This window comes from Leuciscus leuciscus (genome assembly GCF_965113295.1).
Source record: "Leuciscus leuciscus genome assembly, chromosome: 16".
In the NCBI taxonomy this organism is placed as follows: domain Eukaryota; kingdom Metazoa; phylum Chordata; class Actinopteri; order Cypriniformes; family Leuciscidae; genus Leuciscus; species Leuciscus leuciscus.
This window is the reverse complement of record NC_138740.1, coordinates 30,771,119-30,798,698: the sequence shown is the minus strand read 5'-3', so window position 1 is coordinate 30,798,698 and position 27,580 is coordinate 30,771,119. Positions and strand designations below refer to the sequence as shown.

Genomic DNA, 27,580 nt, shown 5'->3' with positions numbered 1-27,580 from the left:
TGTTCTATGTGTGGGAAACAAAGAGGAGTGTAAGGCACTGCTGATTAGACTCAGTGGTGTCTGTGATTGTAAATGGTGTGTGTGTGTGAGACTAACAGATATGAGTGTGTTTCTGAACCTGCCGTCAGGTACAGCAGCTAAAGGCTCCGTCTGTCAGTGTGATGGGAAAGAGGGTTCAACACACACTTAAAGGTGCTCTAAGCGATGTTGGGTGACGTCACTTCTTGCTGACGTTCGAAGTATTGTCAAACAAAACGGAGGCTAGCTCGACCCTCCCTCCTCCTCATCCCGTCCCCTCCCCCTCCCTTCCGTGCTTCCTGAAACAGGCTTTTCCGATGTAAATTCGGGACTTCACGCGTTCCTTCTCATTTCCCCTCTTCTTTGCTATTTTTTCATCGGAACGTCGTCTCTTTGGTCGTGTGTCGGCCATATCAAAATTCAAGAGAATATAATTCTAACGTTAGTCGTTGTCTAGGATATCTCTCCTCTAGCTAGCTTCCCTCTTCATGCTTCTCTCTCCTCCACTCCCCACACCCCCCTTCATGTGCACGCACACAAACCCCCCACCCCCAAATCATTCTTGTCGGTTATTGGCTGGAACACTCTTTGTTATGATTTGTGTCCAGGTTGGGCCAGTTTGTTGTTGAGTTTACAGTGTGTTCAGGGGACAGGCAGCTAGCGGATAGTGAGGAGATGTTTGCTGGATGTGACAAAAAAAAAAAGTCAGCCTAAAAAACGTGTGACATCGCTTAGAGCACCTTTAATTCCAGGCCTTGTATAACATTGCACTGCATATTTTTGATGACTCCCTAATTTGACTCATCAGCCTATTAGTTGAGGCTCCATGAACTGTTCTGTGTGAGTGAGATAAGGAAGGCATCCAATATGGGCTGTGCTGTGAGCAACCACCATATTATATTATATTATATTATATTATATTATATTATATTATATTATATTATATTATATTATATTATATTATATTATATTATATTTATTATATTATATTATATTATATTATATTTATTATATTATATTATATTATTCAGTTATATTTTATTTGTCATTTTGTTTTATTTTGTCATTTTATGTCATTTTATTTTATGTCATCATTTTATTTTGTCGCCAGTTTATGTCATTTTATATTTGTTTTATTTAACTAAACTCAGAATTTAGTTTAATTCTGTTGCTTTTGTTCATTTAATTGTCTATTTGTGAGTTCAGTTCAGAGTTCAGTTTCATTTTATGTATTATTTTATTTTATATTTTATATTTGTTATTTTATTTTGTCAATGTATTTCATTATAATTTTGTTTCATTTCATTTTATGTATATCATTTTATTATTTTATTCCATTTTTTCATTGTATTTCATTTTGTCATCATTTTGTTGTTTGTTTAATTCTGTTCCTTTTGTGCATTACATTTTTGTATATTTGTGAGTTCAGTTTGCATTTCAGTTTCATTTTATACATTATTTTATTTTGTCATTGTATTTCATTTTATTGTGTCATTTACTTCATTTCATTTCTTCATTTTTTTCTTCTTTTTCAGTTTAACTTTTTTGACTATTTGTTTTCCATTGCATTTCAGTTTGACTTTATAGTCTGCAAACACTTAGCCAATATAAATGTAAAACACATTTACATGAGAGATTGAAAGGAAGAGGTGTGGAGCGAATCACAGAGAGTGAGAGTCAGCCATACAGATCTGCAGAAATCAGTGTCGGCCATTTTGAAGTGGTCCAGCCGGTGGCAGAGAGAAGAGGGAGAAGGGAGAGATGAGATGATGCTGTGAGAGGAGAGAGAAAGGGTCTGACTTTACCCAGCTATTTATAGAGCAAGAAAGTGAGGGAATGAGGGAGCGTACAGAGGTGGAGAGGAAGAGAGGGAAGGAAAGGTGAGAGCACGAGGAAAGAAGAGCAAGAAAAGAGAGTGATGTTTTAGTGCCCTTGTGAATGAACAAACAAATAGAGGATGAAATATAGATATTGTGGTGTCTGATTTGTGAGATGTTTGCACTGTATTCCTCGAACATCTGAAATCAACAATAACTCTGTTTACTTAATAAATGAGCTCTAATAACATTAGCTATATTGTGTGGAATGCCCTCATTTTAATGATGTAAAGATTTCTCCACTCTGTTGTCATTTGTTTTACAGCGAGTCAGGCCAGAGACCTGCTGTCTAAGATGTTGATCATTGATCCCGCTAAGCGGATATCAGTGGACGAGGCCCTCCAGCACCCCTACATCAATGTGTGGTACGACCCGGCCGAGGTGGAGGCAGTGAGTACAGTCTCCTAATTCTCTCAGCACTATCGATCAGTGCGCTTAGGGCCATCTGTCACCTGTTTATTCCACACTACTGCTAGCTCATTAAACACTGGACACAGCTTTTATAGACTCAGGTCTGTGCTAAAGTTTGGCCATATTCAGCATTTTGATTCATCTGACCTTTTTTTTTTTTTACATGGTTGGACCACTCTGACCAATCATGGTATCCTCCATCACTCACATGATTGGGTAGAATTGGAGAAGGAAAAAAAAATCTACAATTTATTTTTATACAACACACAACACTATAAATATGCACAAATCAATGTGATATATCATCACAGACATAAGACCTATTCAGTCTGAATTTTCAGTATAAAGAAATTGTACGGAAAGATTTTAAAATTAAATTAACTTCTTGAATTTATTCAGATCATTCATTCATTCACTCATTTACTCACTTAATCACTCATTCACTAATTCTTTCATTCATCCACTGATTCTCTCATTAATTCACTCACTCACTAATTTGTTCACTCGTTCGTTCGTTCATTCATTCATTCATTCATTCATTCATTCATTCATTCATTCATTCATTCACTCATTCATTAATTAATTAATTCCCTTATTCACTATTTACTTATTCATTCATTTCATAATTCACTCACTCATTCATTTAATCATTCATTCATTTACCCATTCACTCACTCATTCACTCACTCACTCATTCATTCACTCACTCTCTCATTCATTCACTCACTCATTCATTTACTCACTCACTCACTCACTCACTCACTCACTCACTCACTCACTCACTCAATTATTAACTCATTCACTCACATTATATATTGTTTATTATTTATAAAATATTATGAATTAAACTCACTACATTGTTACACCAACAAAATGATTTTTTTAAACAATTGCATGCATTTGTACCAAGTCTGAAATATCGAATTCATGAGGTTTTTACATGTTTTTTTTTTTTTAAAGCCTGCATGTAGTGATTGACTAATTTAATTTAATTTATTTATTTAAAAAATGTATTGTTTTTGTGTGCTGAAAAAAATATTCAGGCTAAAAGAATGTAATTTTGTCATATAATGAGTAATATTGATCATCATATTTAGTTGATTTGCTGAAAATATTATATTATATTATATTATATTATATTATATTATATTATATTATATTATATTATATTATATTATATTATATTATATTATATTATACAGATCGTTTAGATCCTCACTCAATAGTTTTAGATTATTAGCTAGGTTTACTTTATCATGTTGCATTTGTTATTGGCGGTTGATTCTGGGGACCTTCATCAGTCTGAGAGGACACAGGAAAGGAGTAAAAATACCACAAGGTTGTCCTGTTCTTTGATGAAGATTTCTAAACATTCAATAAGAATTTGACTCTGATTTTATTCACACGTCCCCTTTTGACAAACAGCTTGTTCTTGTCTAAAGTGCGCATCTGTACCGTTTCAAAGGGGTTTCAATGACACACCGGCCCTGGTTTTCTTGTTTAACACAAAGTACAAAGCTGCAGAGATAAATATGTAATACAATACTAGCTAAAATTTATTGTGTATAGCTGTTAGCAGTTGCCATTTTATGTGAACGTACATTTTCTGTTGATCGAAATATGAAACGGAAATACTAATATGGTCAAAATGATAGAAAATCTGACATTCATTAGCAAATAGTTTGTTTTAATAACCCATGAAGCATCATTATGATTAGTGTGATTCTTTTCTCCTTCTCTCTGGTGTTTCTCTTTCTCTGATGAAGGCCAGGAATCAGCAGATATCTATGGTAAATAAAGACCATTCCACACTTAGGAAACCTCCTCATCTCAAATCACTCACACACCGATCTCTTTGTTACACACTTCAATGTCTAAAACTCAAAAACATAATAAGATTTGAAATTTGCACAGTGTGTGTATAGGGTATGAATATCTGTATTTGTATGTGTCTGTATTGTGTACTAATCTTGTAGAATGTAGCTAAGAGATGAGTTTAAATTCTGTATTCAGATAACATTTAAAGAATAGAATAGAATAGAATTTTTAAAGTTAATGTCAAACCTACAATTATTCATTTTTGTGTATAAAAAAATAGTGTAAAGTTTAATTGGATTTGTTAGTTTGGCTTACGTCCCATTCGGTTACATAGAGAGGGCGGGGTTAATGTCCTATACTGCAGCCAGCCACCAGGGGGCGATCGAAACGTTTTGGCTTCACTTTTCAGGATGCGCGTGGCACATTGGGATAAACATATTTATCGCTTCAACATGCATCATTGTTTTTAAATTCCTCCGTTTTCACAGTACAACGCGAAAACTGCGTTTTCAAATGTTTCCAATTCAGAGAGCGTCTTTAAGAAGCTCAGACAAAAACACCATCTCGTGGACGGAAGGTCATAACAGAGAATTTTGTTTATGTATCTGGATTAGTGTAGACGTAGCCTTTAGACGTAGTTAAATTAACTCACTTGTGGGTTTTGTGAAATAAATAAACAACTGATATACTGTAAACTAATAATGCAGGTGCATTGTGCTTTAAGTAAACCTGTTTCCCCATAATGATCCTTTCAGTGCCATTTTAATCTCTCTCTTTCTGTTTATATCTTTCTTTAACTATCTGGCTTGTCACAAAACCTAGCGAGCTGCCTACCTAGACTGCATTTTTGTCAGCAACACAGGGGCATTTGAAATGAATCGCATGTGGATGCCTGAAAATGTTGCTGAGGATTGATTGTATTGCTCAAATGTGTCCATGATGCCCTAAAATGCAGTCTAGTTAGTCTGCTCACTAGCCTCTCTCATGTCTCTGTCTTTATCCTAAACCTTACTGCGGACTTTTCTGTCCTACTAATGGTGGTGTTTGGTCCTTATTTACTAAGTTCTTACCGTTGAACATGTCAGCTGCATGTGCAAATGGTGATAAACACATTACATTACAGTGTTCATGTTATTTTTTGTGCAAATATTACTAATTACAAAAATATTCTAACAAAATAATTGAATAGACACGTGTAATATTATATTATGAACACTGTAATGTAACATTAACCCAGCCCAGACAGCAACATAGTGTCGGCCCAGATCCGGGCCACATCCGGTACATGTGGCTTCCACGCGGATCTGAGCAAACACTATGTTGCTGTCTTGGTGATGTTTTAACATTACAAATCTGGCCCTCATATGTTTTCTGATCAAGATCTATGCAAGATGAAAAGCATTGCATCAAATAAGTGACTCTACAGGAGCAGATGTGCTATATTTAGACTAAATATAAGTACATATACTGCCTAATGAATAAAGCATGAGATTATTACTTTTGTAACTGTTAGAGGATTGTCTTCATGATTAAGGACAAGCAATGATAAAGCTTAAGACATGTTTATTCAGAAGACACTCAATGTTTATGATTATGTTGGGGTAATTATTAAATGTGTTCCTCTTTCTCTCTCTGTCTCAGCCTCCTCCACAGATCTATGATAAGCAGCTAGATGAGAGGGAACACTCCATTGATGAATGGAAAGGTAGGCCTTCATGAACACACAGACAGATGAAGAGATGCAGAAGTAGATTGTTCACACACTATGTTGTTTTTCTATCATGGTGGCCACTTTCCATTGACTTGTTTTTATACTGAGCCAGTATAAAAAAAGATTATATCCTTATATGGTAAAACTAGACCGTTGCATTTTTACATTTTAAATAAAACTTGATTTTAGTATGACTTTTTGTAGGACATGGCTGATCACCACAATGTAGGTTATTTCAGGTTTTACTGTCTGTTTAGTATATCATTTATATACTAATATAGTATTGATTAATATTTTGAAGTAGCTTTTATTTTAATATTGTGAGTTTTCATTTTCATTTTAGTAACTTTATTATGTGCTTTTGTAAACTTAATTAGTTGTCCTTTTTAACACGTTTAGTAATTTTAGTACTTTAACTTATTTCAGTTAGTTTCTAGGGAAACATAATTAGGTTTTATAAGCTTAAGATCTCAGCTTTATTTCAATGAATGAAAATGATAAAAAAATTGTATAACAATGGGTATATGTAAATAACAACACTCTTAGCAATAGTACTGCATCTAAACAACTTGACACCTTCAGTTTACCACATGGATTTGCCATTAATAATCTACAAGTACTTGTTCATTTATAATAAGTACTTGTTCGTTTTACCCTAGTCTTGTTTTTTTGTTGGTTTCAAACGTGCTTTTGAGTCGATTAGCTCTAAATGTGATCCTTTCTCTCTCTTTCCCTGCACCTGTGTCTCTCTCTGGCTCAGAGCTCATTTATAAAGAGGTGATGAACTTCGAGGAGAGAACAAAGAATGGTGTGGTGAAGGGACAGCCCTCTCCCTCAGGTACTCTCTGTGCATAAGCTATGCTTCTGTAAGTCAATTTAAAGTGATTTCAGCTGTTTATGAGAAACCCTCCCATTGTGACTGCTCCATTTGTCCCTGTCCCCCTCTCATCTCGTCCGTGTGACACAAAAAGAACACGTCTTGAGTGTGATTACGTGCTAGTTTTTCACTTTTGTTGGTAATGTTATTTTGACGATGTTGTCTGTTGTAGTCTTTGCTGAAAGTAATAAAAGGTGCTGTAAGCCATTTCAGCCACTACTGCTATTCTTTGACTTTACCACTACAAAACAAATGCTGCGTTCAAGAAATGTCGTAATTACCGTAACTACGAGATGAGAACATCGTCCTATTCAGAGCTGGTCATTTTTTATGACTCGGAATTATGCTTTAACACTATAAATGCCAAATTGAATCTGCAGCAGTGAGGTGGTACAATCTCAGAAAAATCCCAGTTTACAAGTTGTAATTACAAGTTCTAGTAGGATGTGACCGTTTTTTACGGTAATTATGGCATGGCATGAGTGTACCTAAAACTCTACAAAACCCCGCCCCCAAAGACGCTGCTTGACAGGCAGAGAGTGTTTTTGATTGGCTAAAAAAGCACGGGCCTCTCCCAGAGACTTACAGCATCTTTAAGAAAGCACTTTATAACACTGTATTTAATTTAGCCTATTTTTCACTTGAACAGTTACAATTTGACCTTCACTAAACCCTGCCTTAAAATGTTACTGACCAATCCAGTCCTCCATTTTCTCAGACAAGCTTTGTCTCTTTTACAGTGCGTGCGTACATAATTATGCAAGTCGATATTCTGATCATCTTTTTTTCCAAGCACATTTTACCAATTCCAAACCACATCAATCCTAATAACTACTATTAATAATAATAATTATGCACGCACTGTATAATGTAAGTTAATGGAGGATCTGTGAGTTTGGATATACGTATATGCAGTTCTATCAATTGAAAATATCCAAAAATACAGTCAAATGATTTTCATAACAATCTTTAAGGACACTTGTAATCACTTTAATTTGTTTTGTTTTTCTGAGAAGCATTTGCCTTGATTCTGGTTCAGAATGTTATTATGTAATTTTTTTTATATGAAAAAATGGCAGATGAATTCTTTCCAATGTCAACAATTTATTCCAGTCCATTTAATAATAATATTCCAGCATTTATACCACTTTATAAACATATTTTATATTCTGTGAAGCATGCTTGGTTAGCAACCATAACCAAAGGGGCGGAACCTAGTAAAGGAAACATATTCATATTCACTTTAAACCATCATATAAATTAATTCTACATGATTGTAAAAATATCCAAGTTATTGTATAATAAAAAATAAAAAACTAAGCAAACTAATGCTTGAGTTAAAAACATTGCTAAAATGTTAGGAACTGGCCTGGGGTCTTTTTTTTTTAAAACGTATGTGTATCTGAACTTATATTGTTTTGTAATGTATATTTGCCACTGTATATGTATACATGTTTCATAATTAAGGTTGGAGTCCATGATGTCTGACAATGAGTCAACACTGAAATATTTTTAGGATTAATTTAGCATTAAGAATATGCTAATTCACTCAACTTGTGAAGGATTGTGGGATGTCGAGTCCATTTTATCAGCAGCCTGCAGTGTCTCCGTTTAACCTGTAGAGGGCAGCACATGTATGTGTGTGTGTGTGTGTGTGTGTGTGTGTGTGTGTGTGTGTGTGTGTGTGTGTGTGTGTGTGTGTGTGTGTTGCATTGGTGCGGTGTTGCATGTCTGCAGTCTGCAATCCTGCAGCACTGAAGGTGACAGACAGACAGACAGACAGACAGACAGACAGACAGTGACACGAGCTGAAGTTCTTCCCGTTTACTGTCGTCTCACTCACTTATTAACATCCGATCATGTCAATGATCGATTGGTTTCTAGCTGCTTATGTTTTGTGATATTGCTAGTGTTTGACTGCATTTTGCATGCATTGTCCATCTTTTTCTGGCCTCATTTTCTCTCTCTCTCTCTCTCTCTCTCTCTCTCGCTCTCTCTCAGTCGGTCTCCCCCTTTGTAATTAAGTGCTTGTGCTGAAGAAAGCAGTCGCAATGCAGCTCCACATTTCACAGCAGTGTGGGTTAGTGTGTTGAGTCGTGTGTGTGGAAAATCCCATGTTCAGTTCAATTCGGCTTATTTGTATAAGACTTTTCATAAACGCACATATATGATTTCACTGCAATTTCATAAATTGTGGTTTCTAAGAGTAATTAATAAGTGTGTTTTATGAAAAAGTATGATTTGTATTTTTCAGACAGGTGCAGACTGCAGAGCAAACATGAAAAAATGGCGGGTTATTTTCAACATACATTGATCACATGTCTATAAACAAGCTGGAAATCTATGACGGATGAGAATTCTTGAAGACTGGTGTTTGTAGATGTCCTGCAGCAGCAGTGGACCGTTGTTGAGGTGGCGTCCTGTACTAAACAGTGATTCAGTACGTTTAGTTAAACCCGCAGAACTGTACTTGGGTTCAAATCGATGCAGCTATAAATCCTCATTCCCTTCCAGTTTATTAAGGGTCTGGGAGTCAGAGATGCGCTTTCCTGCAGTATAAATGAGGGATTTATGGTGGTCTCTGGGACGCTTGTCGGGGGAGGCGTGACTGGAGGATTCTGTTAAGTGAGAGCAGAGCGATGTAGCTGAAAGTCTATTTTTGAGATGGAGAAAGAGCAGAGGAAATGGTCAGGAGAAACCCAGAAAACCAGTGAAGACCATCAGGGAATTCAAGCTGGTCTAAAAAACTTCTGCAAAACCCAGCTGGCTTGGCTGGTCAGTCTGGGACCAAAAAAAAGGGTCCAAAACCTCTCTAAAACCAGCTAACAGACCAGTCAAGAGTAAGACCCTTTTTTTGTAGGGCTGGTCGAAGCAATTTTGTTTCGGTATTTATTGCGTCTTTGTAGCTTTTTTTAATGGTGCATTTACTGTTATTTTATCTTCCTTAAAAATACTTTTCATAAAGTACATTGAAATGAATGCTTTTACTCAGCAAGGGTGCATTAAATCAGAAGTGACAGTAAAGACATTTATAATGTTACACATTTTATTTCTATTTCAAATAAATGCTGTTCTTTTAGATCAAATAACCCTGAAAAAAACTATGTATTGTGGTTTCTACAAAAATAATAAGCAGCACAATTGTTTTCAACACTGCTAATAATAAGAAATGTTTATTTCAGACCAAAATTAGGATGATTTCTGAAGGATCATGTGACACTGAAGACTGGAGCAATGATGCTGAAAATTCAGCTTTAAAAAAAATTCAAACTCTGAAATATTAAAATACATTAAATGAAAAACAGATATTTTAAATTGTAATTATATTACTGTTTTTACTGAATTTCTGATTCAATTTCAAACAGAGAAGAATTATGGGCAATGTAAAGTATTTTTCTCGTCTTCTATAGAGTTTGTGGAAATATTCTTATTCGCCTGTGCCGTGAGGCTCACTGATGCTCTCAGTGTGATGTGATATGTAACTAGCGATCATATTTTGCTGGTTTGGCACATTTCCATAGAGCGAAAGAGTGAGTGAGAGAGAGAGGCTGAAAGAGAGACGGTGACCATAAAGCTGACAGAGATAAAAAACCCTTACTGAGCCAATGTCACCCACCCTCTTCATTTTTTCTTCTCATTTTAAAGGGTAGCTTCTGCTTTCATCATTTATCCTATTGCCATTATTTTTTCATCCTAACCGTTGGTTCCAGCCCCACTCTGCAGTCATGCTTCAAAATTACATTGAAATGTTAATCTCAAATAAGGATGTGGTATAAAGTTATTGTAAATCATGTTCACAGCACTGAATGGGTATTAAAGAGCCGCCTTCTATTAAAACGAAAGCTGTAGCCCGTCAATCAAGTAAATTAGCTTGTAATGTTATCGTAGGAAGCCGTTTAAGGGGTTATTTGCGTTTGATTTTTATCAAAAGCAATCGCCTTGCCTGATTGGATTGGGCTGAGCTCAATTTGCTGAAGGATTCCAGGATTTCTGGCTTGTGGATTTATAGGGCAGCCAGTGCAACTCTCACACCTGATGATGAAAAATAGGGACAATTTGTCCTTTTTGCAGGAGCCTTTATTTATTACTTCTTGTAGAGCGTTAGCTCCACCTTGTGGCGTATCTCATTTTTTATGTGCTTTTTGTTACAAGCATGTAGATTAGAATGATTGTGTAACTAGTGATGCTTACTGGAAAACACTGGAAAATCTTTTAGAATGAATTTAAGCACATTTTTTTTAGCACCAAATCAGAATATTAGAATGATTTCTGAAGGATCATGTGACACTGAAGACTGAAGCAATAATGCTGAAAACTCAGCTTAGCGAATAAATTACATTTGAAAATGTTACAACAGAAAGCAGTTAATTTAAATTGAAATAATATTTCACAGTATTACTGTTTTTTACTGTATTTTTTTTTTTATCAAATAAATGCAGCCTTGATGAGATTAAGAGACTACTTTCAAAAACATTAAAAACCCTCATGTTTCCAAACGTGTGTGTGTGTACTCTAATGGTTGGTACAAAAAGAAGCAAGTATATCTTAAAGTCCCCCTGCAGTCAATAATTTTATCCCTTAAAGTGCCCTATTATGGATTTTGGATTTTTTACTGAAATTCTTCTGCTGATCAGTTGTGGGCCACTATTACCTAAAACTGTGTCTATTAATGCAGATCGTCTGTCGTTCTCACTACTTTGAGGAAAGATTAAGCATGGAGCAAGATTTGTTTTACCAACATTTATGTTACATCAGTCATTCATGTTAGAGCTCGGCTAATGTACAGTATGCACTGTTACTGATACAGTTTCCACGTGTTCACCGCAATAAATTAGAAAAATACTCTGTAAATAAATAAGTACAAGTAAAATAATCAGTTTATTGATGGACATGCACTTGTTAATGCTGATGGTGAAGAATTACAGTTGCAACATCTCATAATGTACCTCAGACTGAGAAGTGTATCACTGAGAAACACTGAGTCCTGCTCGAGTCGTCCTTGCGATGGAAGTTCGGGTTGAATGACTAGTTCTTCCAGTGTTTCATCATCGCACTCACGCTCGGATTGATATGGTAAAATCGATGTTATTGTTCGTTACTGTGTTTAGTCTATGGTTCAGGAAGCCTCAGGATAAGCAGAGCTGACGTTGTTATGGCAATGGACGTTTTTGTTTTTGACGTGCACACTGTACACGGTAAACCAATCACAACAGACTGAGTCGTCTGGCCAATCAGAGCAGAGTAGCTCGCTGAAAGGAGGAATTTAGAGAGATTGATTCAACTGACGAGTCGTTTGAGAATCACTGAAAATGTGTTTTATGAGAAAATGAAAGTTTTTTGACCTTTGATGCATATAAACCTGTTGTAGGAGACTCCAAAACAACATTTGGAAACTTTAAATATTTAAAAGTTTTTTCCTGTGAAAAAAAAATCGTAATACCTTAAAATAGCTTAAATGTAACTCATATAGTATATGCGGTTCTATGAATATGCAAATTAGCCCCTCCTCCACTCACTCACACCAGCTCAGAGATCCACTCGCTGACGATCACATTGACGTAATTGGTTAAGTTTTTGACGTCAGAAACACCAGCGATTTCAAACCGTGTTTTTGAGTCGGTTCACTGCAGTTTTAAAGAGAAAATACTCAGCAATGGTGTTGAATGTGCACATGGTTTGTCTTAAAGCATATTAAAAACACCACATAGACATAAACAACATTAAAAACTTGATTTTCACCACAGGGGGACTTTAAGAAAATAATAGAGTAAAAATAGTTTATATTCATATTCTGTGCTTAGGGTTCAGGACAGCATGGAGAGGTTTAGGATAGTCATCTGTTGGCATTTGGACAAAAACATGGCTCAACATCCTACAGTATCACCTCAGAGACTCAGTCCATGGACTCCACCCTTAAAGACCCCACTTTCATCCGTGTGGGATATTTGTACACGTTTTGTTGTTATTGTAATTTTTGGTATTTGATCTTCTGCTTATAGTATCTATCAGCCCTGTAGAGGGCACTGTGGCTGCACTTTCTTTTTTCGTTGTAACCGTTTTTCCCCCGTTACTTCCCTTAGCGCAGGTGCAGCCATGAACAGCAGCGAGAGCCTCCCCCCCTCCTCCTCCGTCAACGACATCTCCTCCATGTCCACCGATCAGACCCTGGCGTCCGACACCGACAGCAGCCTGGAGACCTCCGCCGGACCCCTGGGGTGCTGCAGGTGACTAACCGCCTGCCTGCGCAACCCCGTGTTCTTCAGAAGGTGAACCCACAAACCTCGGAAAAATGTAATTAATGAAATCAAATATATGCGTAAAATAATGTACCATGAGTAAATGATGACAAAGTGTGCATTTTCATTCTGAATATGTATATTTATGAATCTTCACTAGTTGCTTTGCTTTGAATCCCCCCTCATACGGCATCCAAAAAATTACCGAGACTTAAAAAAAAAGAGAGCAAAAAAAAAAAAAGGACTTAGTCGGGCATCTCTGTAAAGTGTACATTGACTGCTATCTAATACCTTGCGATTTTCTGTGCTTCAGTCGATGTGGCAGGGTGGGCTTTTACTTTAATGAGCACTGTACAATAATCGATCAACCCTTGTATTCTGCCCTAATGAGATGATTTTTGTTTTGCTTGTGCCGAAACCCCCAACTGGTTTCGGATGGGCTGGTGTGTCTCTGTGCGATTCCTTGTAAGGTATAATAATAATAATATGTACAATGGCGCCCCCTATCTCTTGTATATATGTAATTGTGTACAGCTGTGAGGTGTTCTCAGAGTGGGACTGACGGCCAGTAGAGGGAGTTTTCGCACACCTTGCCACATTACAGCTAATCACCCGTTTCCCTTTGCCTGTAGTCTTGCATGGTCAGAGAAAAAAGTACTTAAGCTAATTATAACATATACAATTATAGAGAACCGTGTTTATATAACATTTAAGGAGCTGAAGGGTGAATGTGGGTGAATGTATCTGTCGCTCGACTGGAAGTGAGGCTGCTTTAAAGGAAGCCATTGGGGGGTACAAGCACTGTTGCTGTCATTTTCCCACTGTCAACAGCCCTTCCTTCGTGTTTGTGAAACTCGCCCTCTCTGCGACAGCCCTGCATGCTTTAACTTCACCTTTGAAAGGTGTGTCTAACTAAGTCGAGAAGCATGAGCCTCATCTTCACTTTTGGTTCCTTGTTCACATCCACGCAAAACTAAATCTCATCTCGAAATGCATACTTTTGTGTTGGCTGAAGGGAATCAACGTGCTTACTACCTAAACTTCACAGCAGGAGTTTATTATTAAATTGTTGGATTTGGGAAGTGCCTTTGAAATAATGCAGTTTCCTCCTCAAAAACACGAATACAGTAAACGCGACGGCTCTGATAGAGGTGTCGGATGTGTCAGGTCTGTTTACCCAATCCCACAATCCCCTATTCATATAGATTTCCTAGTGTAGTCTAAGTGTCTGATTTAAAGTCAATGTATGTATAAAAAAATTGAGAAAAAAAAGGCACCTGGACAAAAATCTGTTATTAGCCCCAGATCTGAGAACTACAGTGGCCTCGGACAGTATTTGGACATTTACATCACACTTAAAAATGTTATTACATTAAAAGAAAAGAGATGTCAGTTCTCCTCAAGTTCACATACTGTAGGTGTAGTTCATCACATTAAGTATCAACATATTCCACTATCGTTTGACAACCGTGAAATGTCTGAAGTTTCGTTTTGAGCAATTTATGTGTCATTTAACATATTAGGTTAAAAAAAATGCTACTATTATTTTGTTATATGGATTTACATGTATTTTTTAAGTGTCCGAATACGCTTTGGGGCCACTGTTTGTTCCCATGTAACCCCTCCACATTCACATTAATTGTTCCATTTTTAAAAAGACGAGTAATGTAGTTTAAATTTTCAAAAACACATGGCTGATGTTTTCAGTATTAGGTAAAGTTTAGCTTCATTGAATATACATTATGAAGTACACAGTAAATTGAACATATAATATTTCAGTTGTACGGTTTTGTTTTGTACCTGTATTTGTCTGATTTTACCCGTGTACTAAACATTTTAATAAAGGGATTAAATACACATGATCACATGATCTTTTTTTTTTTTTTGGTTTGTTTATGTAACAAAGCTCTAATTTTCTTACTCATTATCATCTAGAAACACTCTTTTTGTGGACAAAATTGGTTAACTAGTATTAATCATTAAATTATTTGTATTTATAATAATTGCATTGCATGTTAATGTTTATCTGATTCTGCTTGAAAGGTACACTATGTAACTTTTGACCCTTTAGCTGCAGAAGAACATTGTTTTGGTTGTGCTTCGGCTCTGCGTGACTTCGCGGATGAATATGGTTTACACACTGCTCATAAAACGCGCACTACTAGGCTTAAGACAAATAACTAGTTTAGATGGAAAGGATCTCAAGCTATCTAGCTGAAGATGTTACAGTAGCTTTACCTATTAGTAGACACGATACTTCTTTGAAAATAAATTCCAGCACTGCGCTACAATAATGAAATGACCCTTCAAAATAGAAAATGCTTTACAATGAGCTCTGTTAGAGAGCTAACTTATGACAATTTGTCTGTTCAATAAAATACCTTACCTTGTTGAGTAATAAAATCACCATCTCTGCGTCGCTTTTACAACATTTCAAATCCCGCAGTTCTCTCCATCTCTGAAAAGCCAAGCCAATTTGGATTCTTGTTTCAGTGCGAGCTTTGTCGCGTTCTCTTTTTGCCTGCAGGTTCTCCTCCGTTAAGCGTTTTATAACAACGGGTGATTTCCAAGAGGTTGGAGATTTAGTGAGCTTCATATCAACCTTTCTCTCTCGTTGTGACAACTAACCTATATGCCACTCCAACAACTATCACGCGTCTAAATAGCCGGAGCAACTTTTCTGTGTTTACCGATGTGACGAGACACGCACGGGCGAGTGACGTATGCACGCAGTTTCCTGCGAAAACCGTCCTGTCAGGTCTAAAATATAAACCCTTATAATAGGAGTGAATCAGGGTTAGAAAAACACACGTTTTGGAAAAAGGATTAATGATGTATTGACTCAATGTTTATTTTGTGTTAATTTAAAACAAAACAAAAGTTTCATAGTGTACCTCGAAGTACATGCAGACGTTCAATTGAAGTTTTCTTTCTTTTATGACAGACAGTCACATGCATTTGACATCAAGTATCAACCCTATAAGTGTGATTACATATTCTAGCCTTCCGTCTGACACTTTCAGAGCTGAATATGAAATCATGTTCAAACATAAAACCTTTTTGATATTGAAAGCCATTTAAATTCCCATTTTATTTGCCTGAACATTATCAGAAGTTTCCCAACCTAATCAGACATTTCCACCATAATAATCAACATAAACAATTCTCACGTCACCTTATATGGTACAAAGTAAAACATATCATCTCTAGAGGACAGAGAGGGTTCTGGGAGGTCTCCGTTCTCTGGAAAATATTTCAATATGGCTGCTGCTGATTTTACAACAGGGTGGACACGTATACAGTAGCTTTTGTATTTCAACTGTTAGAATTCAATACTAATTGTAAACCGTTGCGTATCCAATTTGTTGATTGCGTTTCATTTAGGAATAGACGGATAGCAATGTTGTGTGGCATCTTGCATTTTATACAGGTTCTTTTTCGACTAAAGGCCCTCGTATCTGACGGGTCACTCACAGGGTTCATTTTTGCGACTCCATCGTCTCAGTCGTCCATTTTGAAACTCAAATTAAGCTCAAAACGTTAACCTGAAATATGAACTCAAACTATAAGGCTTCCTCGTGTAAGAGGTTGAAATGTGTGTAATGTCAGACCAGGAGTGTGTGTTTCTCCCATGGTGCTTGAAATAAAAACATTGATGTCTCAGAATGGCTTCTGATCAAAGTAGGTGTCAACATTGAATGTGTGTACTTTTCAGAATGATATAATGCTGCTTCTGAAACCATTATAAGCCTGTGAGAGCAGTGTGATGTACTTGGGAAGCCACTACTGTTGCATTGTGGGTAAAGTATTGAGTGTTAAAGCTGAAAGAACGTGGCAGGTGTGCTGTACGTGCTGTATTGTAGAGTTTGACTTTGTCTCGTAACAGTGGCGGTGCAGTGTGTGAGCACGGAGCGAAAGATTGGAAATTACGCTACTTAACAATGTGCTATTACGATGTCATCATTTAAACTCAAACTGATTGGTCGAGATGGTGGCCTTAACAGAATTGTAAAATATTCCCTGGTTTTGTTTTAATCTGTTAATTAGTCCAATTCAAATGATCCAGTCTTGAATGTTCATCATAATTAATGCATGTTCACTAGATGAAAGCGTTCAGCAGCTCCCAGATAACACATCTGTCATGTTATGTTTGAAATGAAGGTATATTTAATGTAATATTTTCGTATGAATTACATGCTTCCATCCAAACAATCTGCACAACAATGTACCGTTGATGAATCTGTGTCACTGCAATCAAAGGAAATACTCAGAGCAATACTGACCATCCATTACCATTGACTTTTCACTTTCTTTCTGTTCTCTTTCCCTTTTTTCCTCCTTTTTCCTTTTCTTCTTTCCTTTTTCCCTTGTTTCTTTTCCTTCCTCCCTATTATTTTTTCCTGCTTTCACTGTTCTTAGTTACCTTTTTCTCCTTTCCGTCCTTCCTTTCTTGTTTCTGTTCCCTCCTTCCATCATTTTTTTCCTAATTTCCTTTTCTTCGTTTACAATCGTCTTCATTTTTGCTTCCATCCTTTCCTTTTTTCCCTTCTTCCTTCTTTAGTTCCTTATCGTTTACTTCCCTCACTTCCCCTTTTTCTCCCCCATTTTTCCTTCCTTTGTTGCTTTTTGTTACCTTTCAATTCCATCCTTGCTTTTTTTGTCTTCATTTTTGCCTTCCTTCCTTCCTTCCCTTATTATTTTTCTTCCTTTCCTTTTCCCTTCCCTTCCTTTACTTTCCTTCTTTTATGCATTTTCTTTCCATTCTTCCTTTTTCTCTTTCTGTCTACCTTTTCGTTTCCTTCCTTGCTCCCACCTGTTTCCTCTCTTCATTTCTTTCTGTTTACATTCCTTTCTTTGCCTTTTTTTTAATTGTCCTTTCCTTGTTTCTCCATTTATTTTCTTTCTTTCTTCCTTTTTGCCTTTCTGTCCTTCATTCCTTTCTTTTTCCGTTTTCCCTTTTTCCTTTGGTTTCTCTTCCTTCCTGCTTGTTTGTTTTTTCTTTCCTTTTATTTTAATGTCTTTCTAAGGTTATTCAATGTCAGAGATCACAATTTGTGCAATAACAAAACTCTTTAAGTGTGGATGAACAATGGATTGTTTTTCATGAATTCACACTGTATTAATACGAGTCTCATGGTGACGTTCAACTCAATCAAGTCTTTATGGTTTCATTTGGACTCAGATGGTATTTTAAAGCCTCTTTCTCTCTCCGTCTATCTCTTTCTGTGCTGTCAGTGAGCCATTCTGTTGAGAGTTTAAGATGCTGTGGCTGTGGTTCTTTTTGACATCTAACGCCATTTTCACACCACCTGCTCCAGGCTTTTAATTCAATTATTCAAATGCAAGATAAAATTAGATGGTTTGGAAAAAAAAAATTTAAAAATAAAACTTAACAGCACTATGAATTGCTGTTAGCACCCGACATTTTAAAGGTACTGTGTATGTAATATAAATATCTGTATGTGACTGAAAATAAACTCCTTTGACCTTGAAATGAATTGTCATCTGTTCTTGAATTCGCATGCCTTTATAGGCATTTTAATTTAAGCTAGGCATAGACATGGTGACTGGTAGCTATTTATATGGGTTGTTTTTTAGTTTTTAATTACCTTTGTGACATTCATTTTAAATCTTCCTGAGGTGAGAAAAGGGATTTTTAAAAAGTATGAATATTCTATGTAGTTGATCAATTAATATGAGGTCATAAACACTGCTTGCATAATAACTGCATTAACAGCAAGGTGCTGTCTAAATTATTATTAGATAGAGTTTAGCATATCAACACCACATGACCTTCTGTTAATGAATTAATAGTTGAATAACTGAACATCATTACAATCTTTTTATATAACATAATTTAACACGTTATTACATTAAAGATGATTGTGGGTACATAAGTGCAAATACGTGTATGCTATCAGGCTAACTGTGTATCTGTATGCTATGCTAGTACATAAGCTAAAACAGACATTAATAGTCACTAGAACGTAGTTCAAACAGCACTATCATAACATGATCTTATAGGAATTGTAATCAGGAGAGTGCCTATTAAAAAGAGAGTATACCTATTAAAAGTAATGGGATCGCTTGGGGTCCGAATGGAGACACGATTTCGAGGGAGGACCTGATTCGTCCACACACATCCGGTTACTTCCTGAGAACCTGCTCAAATGAACGATTCATTCAAGAATCGGACTTCACTAGGAATCACTAAGGAATGAGTGGGATTATTGAGAGAGAGAGTGTGTTCAGAATGTGCAAGAGTGAGGAATAAAGCAAGGTTTGGTTTTTCAATTCAAAGCAAGGAGGTAGAGAGGCTTCTCTCATCTCTTTTGTTCTTTCGGGTTTTGTTTTTCTTTTTACCATTTTCACAGAATCCAGAGAGCCAGATTTTGAAGAAGTGCTTTCTTTCTATTAGGGTCATTTTTGAGATCTGTGCTTTCGGTCCTTCTCAAAGCCGGCCTTGAAGAGTCCTCAATTTAGGATTCCTGAATATAAATGAGTCAACACAGAGGCTTCACCATAATATCTGCTTATTTTAATACCTTACCAATGCATGTTTCTTCTCAGACCGTCTATGAGCCAACCAGGGAGTTTATAACATGGCACAAGCTCAGGTTTCCATATAGGGTTCCTGTATCACGGAAAACCTGGAAATATCAGAGACGTTTTCAAAGAAGTTTCATGAGACCTTGAAATTAGTTATAGAGGTTGAAATGATAGGGAAATCAAAGTTGGGTTGTAAAAAAAAGAGTGTGACCCACACCTGACCATGATGACTGTAATGAGAAAACAAACAAACAAACATAAGTTATGCTTTTTTTTAATCACATTATATTATCAGAGTGTTTTAATTTGTTTTCCAGGAATGAAACTCCTGGGGCCCTATCTTGCACCCAGCGCAAGTGACTTTGTACACCGACGCATGTATCATTCCTATTTTGCACCCGCGCAAAGCAGACTTTTCCCTCCACAGAAGCACGTCGGTAAGTTAGGAAATACACTTGCGCTCCCGGGGGCGGTTCAGCGCAAAGAGGAGGCGTGTTCTGGCGCAAACGTTCCTTCATGCTATTTTGCAGGTTTAGAAAACAATTGCGCCACTAACCAGGAAAAAATAGTTTAAAGTCAGTGGCGCGTTGCGCATGTTATTCATATGCTATTTAAGGGCGCATGCTTGGCCATAATCAATGTAGCGTGTGCACAACGCGCATACACTTTGATTCTCTCATCTACACAGAAGCAGCAGTTTTCATTTTTGCAAATCATACATTATTACGATAGATAGATAGATAGATAGATAGATAGATAGATAGATAGATAGATAGATAGACAATTTATTATAAAAGCATACATCTAGCTTACACATTTACTCCATTTCAATGTAGGTTTCTCCATTTCAATGTAACTTCTCTCTTTTACGGCCGTGACGAGAGCGTTGCTCTCCTTGGCTGTGAACCGCTCCTGGCGCGCGCCTGGCAAATCCGCCGTTACAATAGCAATCCGCTATGGAAAAAGCACGTCTGCTCTTAAAGGGAATGTGAGATGACGCTCTGATTGGTTTATTTCACGTTACGCCCAAACCACACCTATGAATAATGAAGCTACTTCAGACCAACCCATTTTAGATTTGCGCCTGGCGCAAGAGTCATTTATCCCGCCGGGAAAATAGCAACAGCGCCGAGACCCGCCCACAAAGTTACTTGCGCTTTGCGCTTGACACTTGCGTTTCAGATCGTTAAAATAGGGCCCCTGGAGTTTCTGTTATAAATCCACATTTTTTAACCACATTGAGCTCTAAAATATTTCTTCAGATCGACATGTGGAGTTAAACTTAATGTAAGCCATAGTGATGTCTAATTCATGAGGACAGGAACTCAGTTTGGACCGTTTCAAGCTAAACATTTCAAAAAATGATTTAATGTTTTGAATGATAAAATAATTGTGCTTGAACACCTGTGTGAACTTCAGCTGAACTGACTATATCTACATCCTATAAATCACCTTGACACCCAGATGATTTAAAAGTGACTGCAAAAAATGAAAAGTGAAATTCATTGTGAGAAAAACTCGCAGCTTTTGTTTAAAACAATGCATTTAAAACAATGCAATACAACAATGATTGAGAGATGAACAAATAAACGTTCCTCAAAAGCCTGATGCATCATATTTGATACATTTCAACATGATTTTTTGGAACACGTCCCCATAAGGTCAAAATTTACTAGTATTATACTTGTGGGGACATCTGGTACCCATAACATAGGGAATACCAGGATCACACACACACACACACACACACACACACACACACACACACACACACACACACACACACACACACACACACACACACACACACACACACACACACACACACACACACACACACACACACACACTTGACTGAAGCATATTTATCATCTCAATAGCTCTGTTACCTACAGTGAACTTCCATCTCATTTGGTTTAGTTGTATAAAATGGAACAAAACCTGACTCGCCAACAAAGGCCGATCCCTGCATGAGAAGCACTCTATTATCTGTGCTTCTCTCCAGCTTCCAGAGGTTCGTATTCTTCAGATCAAGCTTGGCGTGAAAATATTCCTGGATCCCTCTCCTCTCTGGCATCTGTAGCTCAGAATGGAATTCGCGGGCTGCGTTTACTTTGTCCGGCTGCTATAAGCCTATTATGCAGTGAAGAAAGGTGCGGAGTGTGTGAGCCAGACTCCCTCTATGTGCTGCTGGTGTGAGGATGGAGACCGCAGGCCCCCTGGTGTGTCTTCTAATAGGTTCAGGCTGAAATACATTATGGGATCTTTAAATTCAAGTGGACCCTTACTGGGGAAAAATGACAAGGATGTTAATCCCCAGAGTGCACCGGGGCAGCGTTACAGGTCTGTAGAAAAGTTAAAGGATTAGTTAATGGCCCACTGAAGTGCTTTGAAACACGCATCATTATTCAATGTGTTGACGTAATTTACAGTGAAACAGGAAGACATTGAACAGCTCCTCCCCTTTTTTTAAATAGCCAATAGCGTTTCGCTTGACACTAACGTGAAACCAGACTTCATTCGCCCCAATGGACAGCATATTTACTGAAAAGTCTGATCGTTCCCCATCCCTTATATAGTGCACTAGTTCACCATGTAGAAAAATAGTAAATGTGTCAACAAGTGACCGATTTTAGCCGCAGCTTCAGCGTCTATTTATAATATAGGGGGCGGGACGCTTTAGAATCTAGAGAGCATTTGATTGGACAGAAAATCTGCTCACAGTAGCGTTGAACTGCATCTGGATGTTCGTTAAAAGTAGGCCTATATCAATAAGTTTCTTGCTGCAGTTCACTTAATGGCCACCGGTGTCGCTAATAACAAGGGTTCCTGAATTCCACACATACCTTTAATAAGAACACCAAAAAAAAAGAACAATTGTCATTTAATCAACCTCTTGTCATTCCAACCAATGTTGTTATCATTAACTATAATTATTACAAATATTTTTTTGGTAATTAGATAAAGCTGAAATAAAAGATGTTGGTAAAGAATGACTTGGAATATAACCAAATGGAAAACACTTTTGATGCTTTCGTTCATCTTTTGAGTTCTATGGGTTGAGTAACTGATGTCCGAAATTATTTTTGCATCTTTTAGTGAGAGATTGCAACACTGTGCTGAGAAATGTTCTGCCTAACTGAACATCAACACCAGCAAATACTTGCACATTTACACTGTAAAGTGGGGAAAAAGATGAAAGCCCACCCAGCGTAAGAACAACAAGATCGGGTCAGTATCCCCATGATTTCGTTGCATTCTGCGTCATTCTGTGTGTTTTATGTCGCATTTAAGAATGATAACAACTGGATATTTCAAAGCAAATCACAATTTTTCACTATAAGGGATATTGACTTTTCATAGTCAATGTCCAGAATTTGTTTGGGAGTATGCTGTAGTGATTCATAATGTTCATTTTGTGGTTGTACACATCAGACCACCCACAGATTTCATGTGTGGTCGGCTCCAGCGACTGATACAATAACACCAGACAATTTAAGACAGTTTAAATGAGGTCACATAATTTAATTTCATTGCATTTCACTGAATGCATCAAGCTACAGTAGAAGCATTGACAGCTGTGACAAGGCAAATGACCGCAAACGCACAGACACGTGGTCCGAGAGATGAACAAACCCCATCGGGTTTGAATCGTCAAGTCTTTAGTCTTCATTTTAACAGACTTCCTCTCGTCTAGCACCGCTGAAAGCAAATGATGTGAAACAGGCACAAATGACAAAGACAGGCTGAGCGTTTGCCCCGTTTTCCCAGTATTTTGCCCAGTATTTACAGGTTTCCTTGTCTAATTGGTTTTGGTCATATCGGGATGCACTGCAAAAAAAGCATGTTCTCCATCAGTATTTTTGTCTTTTCCCAATAAAAATACATTAAAACCCTTACAATTTATCTGAGACATTATTCAAAGTATATATATATATATTATTTTCTGGCAACAAGTTGCATTTTGTACCTCCCTAAATTGTTAGATTTATGCTTAAAAAATTATTTTTAATACTGATGAAGAAAATGTTTATTTGCAGTGGTAAATTTATGCAAAAAAGCACCAGGAAAGACTGAATGATATTCAAAATGTTTGCCACATCTCATGTTCGTACCATACTGAAAACAACAGCAACTCGTATGCTTACAGTAAGTGCAAGGAAAAGCCTTGATATAAAATGTATACGTAACACATTGAGAATTCTGTTTAAATATCAGTACGTACATTAAACATTAATTTGCATTTATACAGACATTTGTTTTTCACTGTGGAATTGTTTTAACATCGTTTCGCCTTTATATACACAAGAGGACACACGACAGCTCAAGGACACGTTTGGTTGGATCACAAGAAGAAATACGAGTGACATTCCTGGTTCTGTCGTCCTTCAGGAGTTTCCCATCATCTAAGACTCATTGTTCATTCTCATAATTCATTCGTTTTCTCACATTTAACTGTAACAGCCAAGAGTTCATCTTACCGTTCACTTTCAGAGCAAAGGTTTTCTGTCATTAGAGTCAGAATCCACTTCTTTCTGTTTGACACTCATTTTCTATCATATCCCTTCCTTTAGGTTTCATCATGACATCTTTCACCTTAGCCAAGCTGCATCATCCCATCATCTTTCTTTATGAATTCAATCCAACAGCAATCTCACAACTGGTCCGCAATCAGCTCTGAAAATTTGGCTCAATGGGCTTCGCTCAGCCGCGTCGAAACCTTTGAATCGAACGGACAGGTGACAGCGGCTGAGGAGATGCCGTGAAGGCTGATTTAGTCACGTTCTGTCTGAGAACAGCCCACACAGTGTAATGTTAATAGTAGACTGTCCTCAACAGAAGCGTGGATGAAAAGACTCACTGGATCCAGATGGTGTTGGCTCTGTCGGGCCGTCGCGGGTCTGCGGTCAGGTCTCCAAAGGTGGAGAAGAACTGCTCCATCTCTTTCTGCAACATCTCGTTTCTCTTTTCTGCATCGTCCTTGGCTCGCTCTGCGTTCCTCAGCTTGATCTCCACCATGGTGTATTTCTTCTTCTCTTGGTCCAGCTCTTCATGTAGATTCGCCATCACTGTCTCCAACTCTAGATTCCGATGCTCCAGACTACAGAGAGGATGGGAAAGGGTGGGTGAATACACTATTAGTACTGTGATAGTTTAATAAAACACTGGTTTATTTAGGTGAAAGTTAATTCTATCATGAAGCACAGTTTTTTGTTTTGTTTTACTCCAAAAAGAACAAACACCATGAATTTAGACATTAATCTCTGCCAGAAATCCAAGTGAAAGTAAAAATGTTGCATCCAGATTCCAGACGCATCACATCAGGCTTGACATCAGATCAGTTATATTTCCATCCAAGAGAACTTAAGTTATGCAAAAGACCACCTGAATGAAAGTCACTTTTCAAATGTATTTTCCCACTTGTATATATATATATATATATATATATATATATATATATATATATATATAAAATAAAATTATTATTATGTTATTGTAACAACAATACAAAATACATGCTTAATTACACATTTACTTTAGTTTTATCGAGAGGGAAAATACATTTGAAAAGTGACTTTTATATATATATATATATATATATATAGTGCTGTTGTGGTGTTTCCATCCCATTGGCAATTAGTATTTTTTCTTGTTTTAAGCAAAAACCTCCTTAAATTGCTTTAAAAAAAAAAAAACTTTTATTATGGATGGAATTCTTTTTTGCAGTGATAAATTAAGCAAAAAAAAAGCAACAGGGAAAATATTTTAAATGTTTGACATCTCATATACTATATATATATATATATATGTATGTGTGTGTGTGTGTGTGTGTGTGCGTGTATGTGTGTGTGTGTGTGTTTTTGTGTGATTATTTGTGTTTTCCCATTTTTGTGGGGTTTTCTTCTATAGATCACCTAAAAAATGTAGTAGATGGAAACTCATTTGTTACAGCGTCTCTCATCACTGACACTGATCCACAAAAGAAAGAGAGGAATGCAGGTTGGAAACAACCAGGATGAAAAATTAAATCAGATTTTCATTTGTTTTCTTTACATTTTCAATTTCATTAAAACTGAAAAACATCTCTTATTTGAGTACTTTCCTACCAAAGACAAGGACAAAGGCAAACAGTAGCCTGGTACCATTAGTTTTAAGTCAAAAAAGTTCATTTTATGGTTAAACATGGCTCTCACCTCTTGATCCTGGCTTCGTATTCATTCTTCTGCTTGAGCATTTCCTGTTTGAGGCTGGCCACCAGGCTGTGTAGTGCACTGTGGTTGGTCGGTCCATTTGTGATGGCAAAAGTTTCACTGTTGTCGCTGCTGCTGGTTCCTCTGCTTCCCCGGCCTCCTCCAACACTGGTCCGCTGCTCCTTTTCGTCCGCCACCAGTCTGTTGTCCTCCTGTACTGGCCCGTCCAATAAAGGGTCCTCGAAGTTGTTGCCAAAGAAGTCCTGCTCTGGGCACGTGGTGGTAGAGGAGCGGCAGGATGTTGAGTTTTCCGGTAGGGAGATCTCGCAAGACGAGGTGGACCATGTGGCGCTATCCACGCTCTGTTTGTCCTCACAGCTGCTGCTCAGACTGGGCTGTGTCGTCTGCTGCTGATGGATGTGGACGTTGTCGTATGTGGACAGGCGGTTCTGCTGGTGCTCGGTGTCTCGACTTTTAACCTCACGCATTGTGACGTGACCATTGGGCACCCAGAGTCCATTCCGCCCATTCAGAGTCCCAATCGTCACGTCAGTGCTGGATATGCCCATTCGAACGACACCATTCTGGACCCCCATTTTAGTGCCAGAGCCCTTTATCGCACCCGTCCGACGGGCATGCAGGGTGCCTACATTAGGTAGAGTCTGACTCTTTTCCTGATTGGCGTCACATGAGGATGATGACGACGAGCTGAACGATCCGTTAGTGACAATCCCGCTGCCTTTGCTGAAAGCCGGGTTCTTTTTTACCGCCAGTGGCGGACTGCGGGTCACCTCGAATCGCTGTCCGGTGAAACCGTTACGCGGGCTGCCCGAGCGGGGAGAGCCATTGTCCAGAGGAGCCCGGGTGGGTGATTCGGGTGCGTCCCAGGTGCATTGTCGCACCCCACTGGTGTTATTGTTCTCTTTGTTTTGTAGCTGACCATTTGTAGGCCGTTTCTGTGTCTCATTGTTGTTATTATTAACCAGTTCCAGGGTGCAAGTATGGTCCTCTTCGGGTGGGAAAAGAACATCATGCCGGCCAATCAGAACGGCCATCAACTGCTGGACCAGTACTGTGCCTGAACACATGACAGATTGCTCAAACACTAAAATAATCATGATTTAGAGCTGTCTGGAGTGAGAGATAAGGACAAAAAGACCTACCTTCCATTATAGTCACCGGGTCCTCAATCTTTGGCCTCAGAATATTTGGCCCAAAGACCGTAGCCAGATTTTGAACGCTCATTTTATTCACACCTGAGTAAGACTGAACTTCATCCAAAAACCTAAATCCAAAGAAAGAAGGGTCTTGACTTTACAACTGAGATTTTTGCAAATGAATGCACAAATCTAAATGTGTAACAGAAGACATAAATACATATAAACAAATATTTAAATACATAAAAATGTAAGAGTAACTGAAAATGAAGTGGTGAGCAGCATGACCCAAATTTTATATCATGGCATTTTTTTTTTTTACCACTATTTAAAAATAGCCATTATCACATGGTTAACTTAATATAAAATAGCCATGTAGTAATATTTCCTTATTTGTTGGTTGGTTTATTGGATGATAAACTTGGGCCACATTGTAATAATTTGTTCCTTTGTTTCAGGTCAGTCAAAACTGTACTGTACAACATGGCCATGATTTACTAAAAAGATTTTACTAAAAATAAATAAATATATATATATATATATATATATATATATATATATATTGTTATTATTATTTTTTAAGCCTGTGATAGGGCTCCTTAAAATATAATATAATATATAACAAGCAAGAGTGCTGTTGCTCATTTATTTTTGGCCATTGAGTGAGTTAATGTTGCCATATATAGCCATATAGGCATTACAATGTACCCTGCAGAATCATGTAACCTGAAAAAT

At 37.4% G+C, this 27,580-nt stretch overlaps 2 protein-coding genes across 12 annotated transcripts in view; one reads left to right on the top strand and one right to left on the bottom strand.

Moving 5' to 3' along the window:
- The window catches only part of mapk10 (mitogen-activated protein kinase 10), a 65,188-nt gene extending 50,378 nt beyond the window's left edge, over nucleotides 1-14,810 (top strand). For 4 of the 9 annotated variants that reach the window (XM_082140608.1, XM_082140609.1, XM_082140613.1 and 1 more), the window contains 5 exons: nucleotides 2,161-2,285; nucleotides 4,073-4,096; nucleotides 5,766-5,829; nucleotides 6,596-6,673; nucleotides 12,798-14,810. In XM_082140608.1, coding sequence (XP_081996734.1) covers nucleotides 2,161-2,285; nucleotides 4,073-4,096; nucleotides 5,766-5,829; nucleotides 6,596-6,673; nucleotides 12,798-12,940 — 434 coding nt within the window. In that variant the 3' untranslated portion in view covers nucleotides 12,941-14,810. Of the gene's footprint in view, nucleotides 1-2,160; nucleotides 2,286-4,072; nucleotides 4,097-5,765; nucleotides 5,830-6,595; nucleotides 6,702-12,792 lie in introns of all 9 variants that reach the window. The other 5 variants (XM_082140611.1, XM_082140610.1, XM_082140614.1 and 2 more) reach the window with 4 other exon arrangements.
- Nucleotides 14,811-23,001: 8,191 nt separating this feature from the next.
- Nucleotides 23,002-27,580, bottom strand: part of arhgap24 (Rho GTPase activating protein 24) — a 117,109-nt gene continuing 112,530 nt past the window's right edge. For all 3 annotated transcript variants that reach the window (XM_082140603.1, XM_082140604.1, XM_082140605.1), the window contains 3 exons: nucleotides 26,852-26,973; nucleotides 25,692-26,766; nucleotides 23,002-24,598 (listed from right to left, as the gene is read on the bottom strand). In XM_082140603.1, the coding sequence (XP_081996729.1) occupies nucleotides 24,355-24,598; nucleotides 25,692-26,766; nucleotides 26,852-26,973 (1,441 nt within the window). In that variant the 3' untranslated portion in view covers nucleotides 23,002-24,354. The remainder of the gene's footprint in view (nucleotides 24,599-25,691; nucleotides 26,767-26,851; nucleotides 26,974-27,580) is intronic.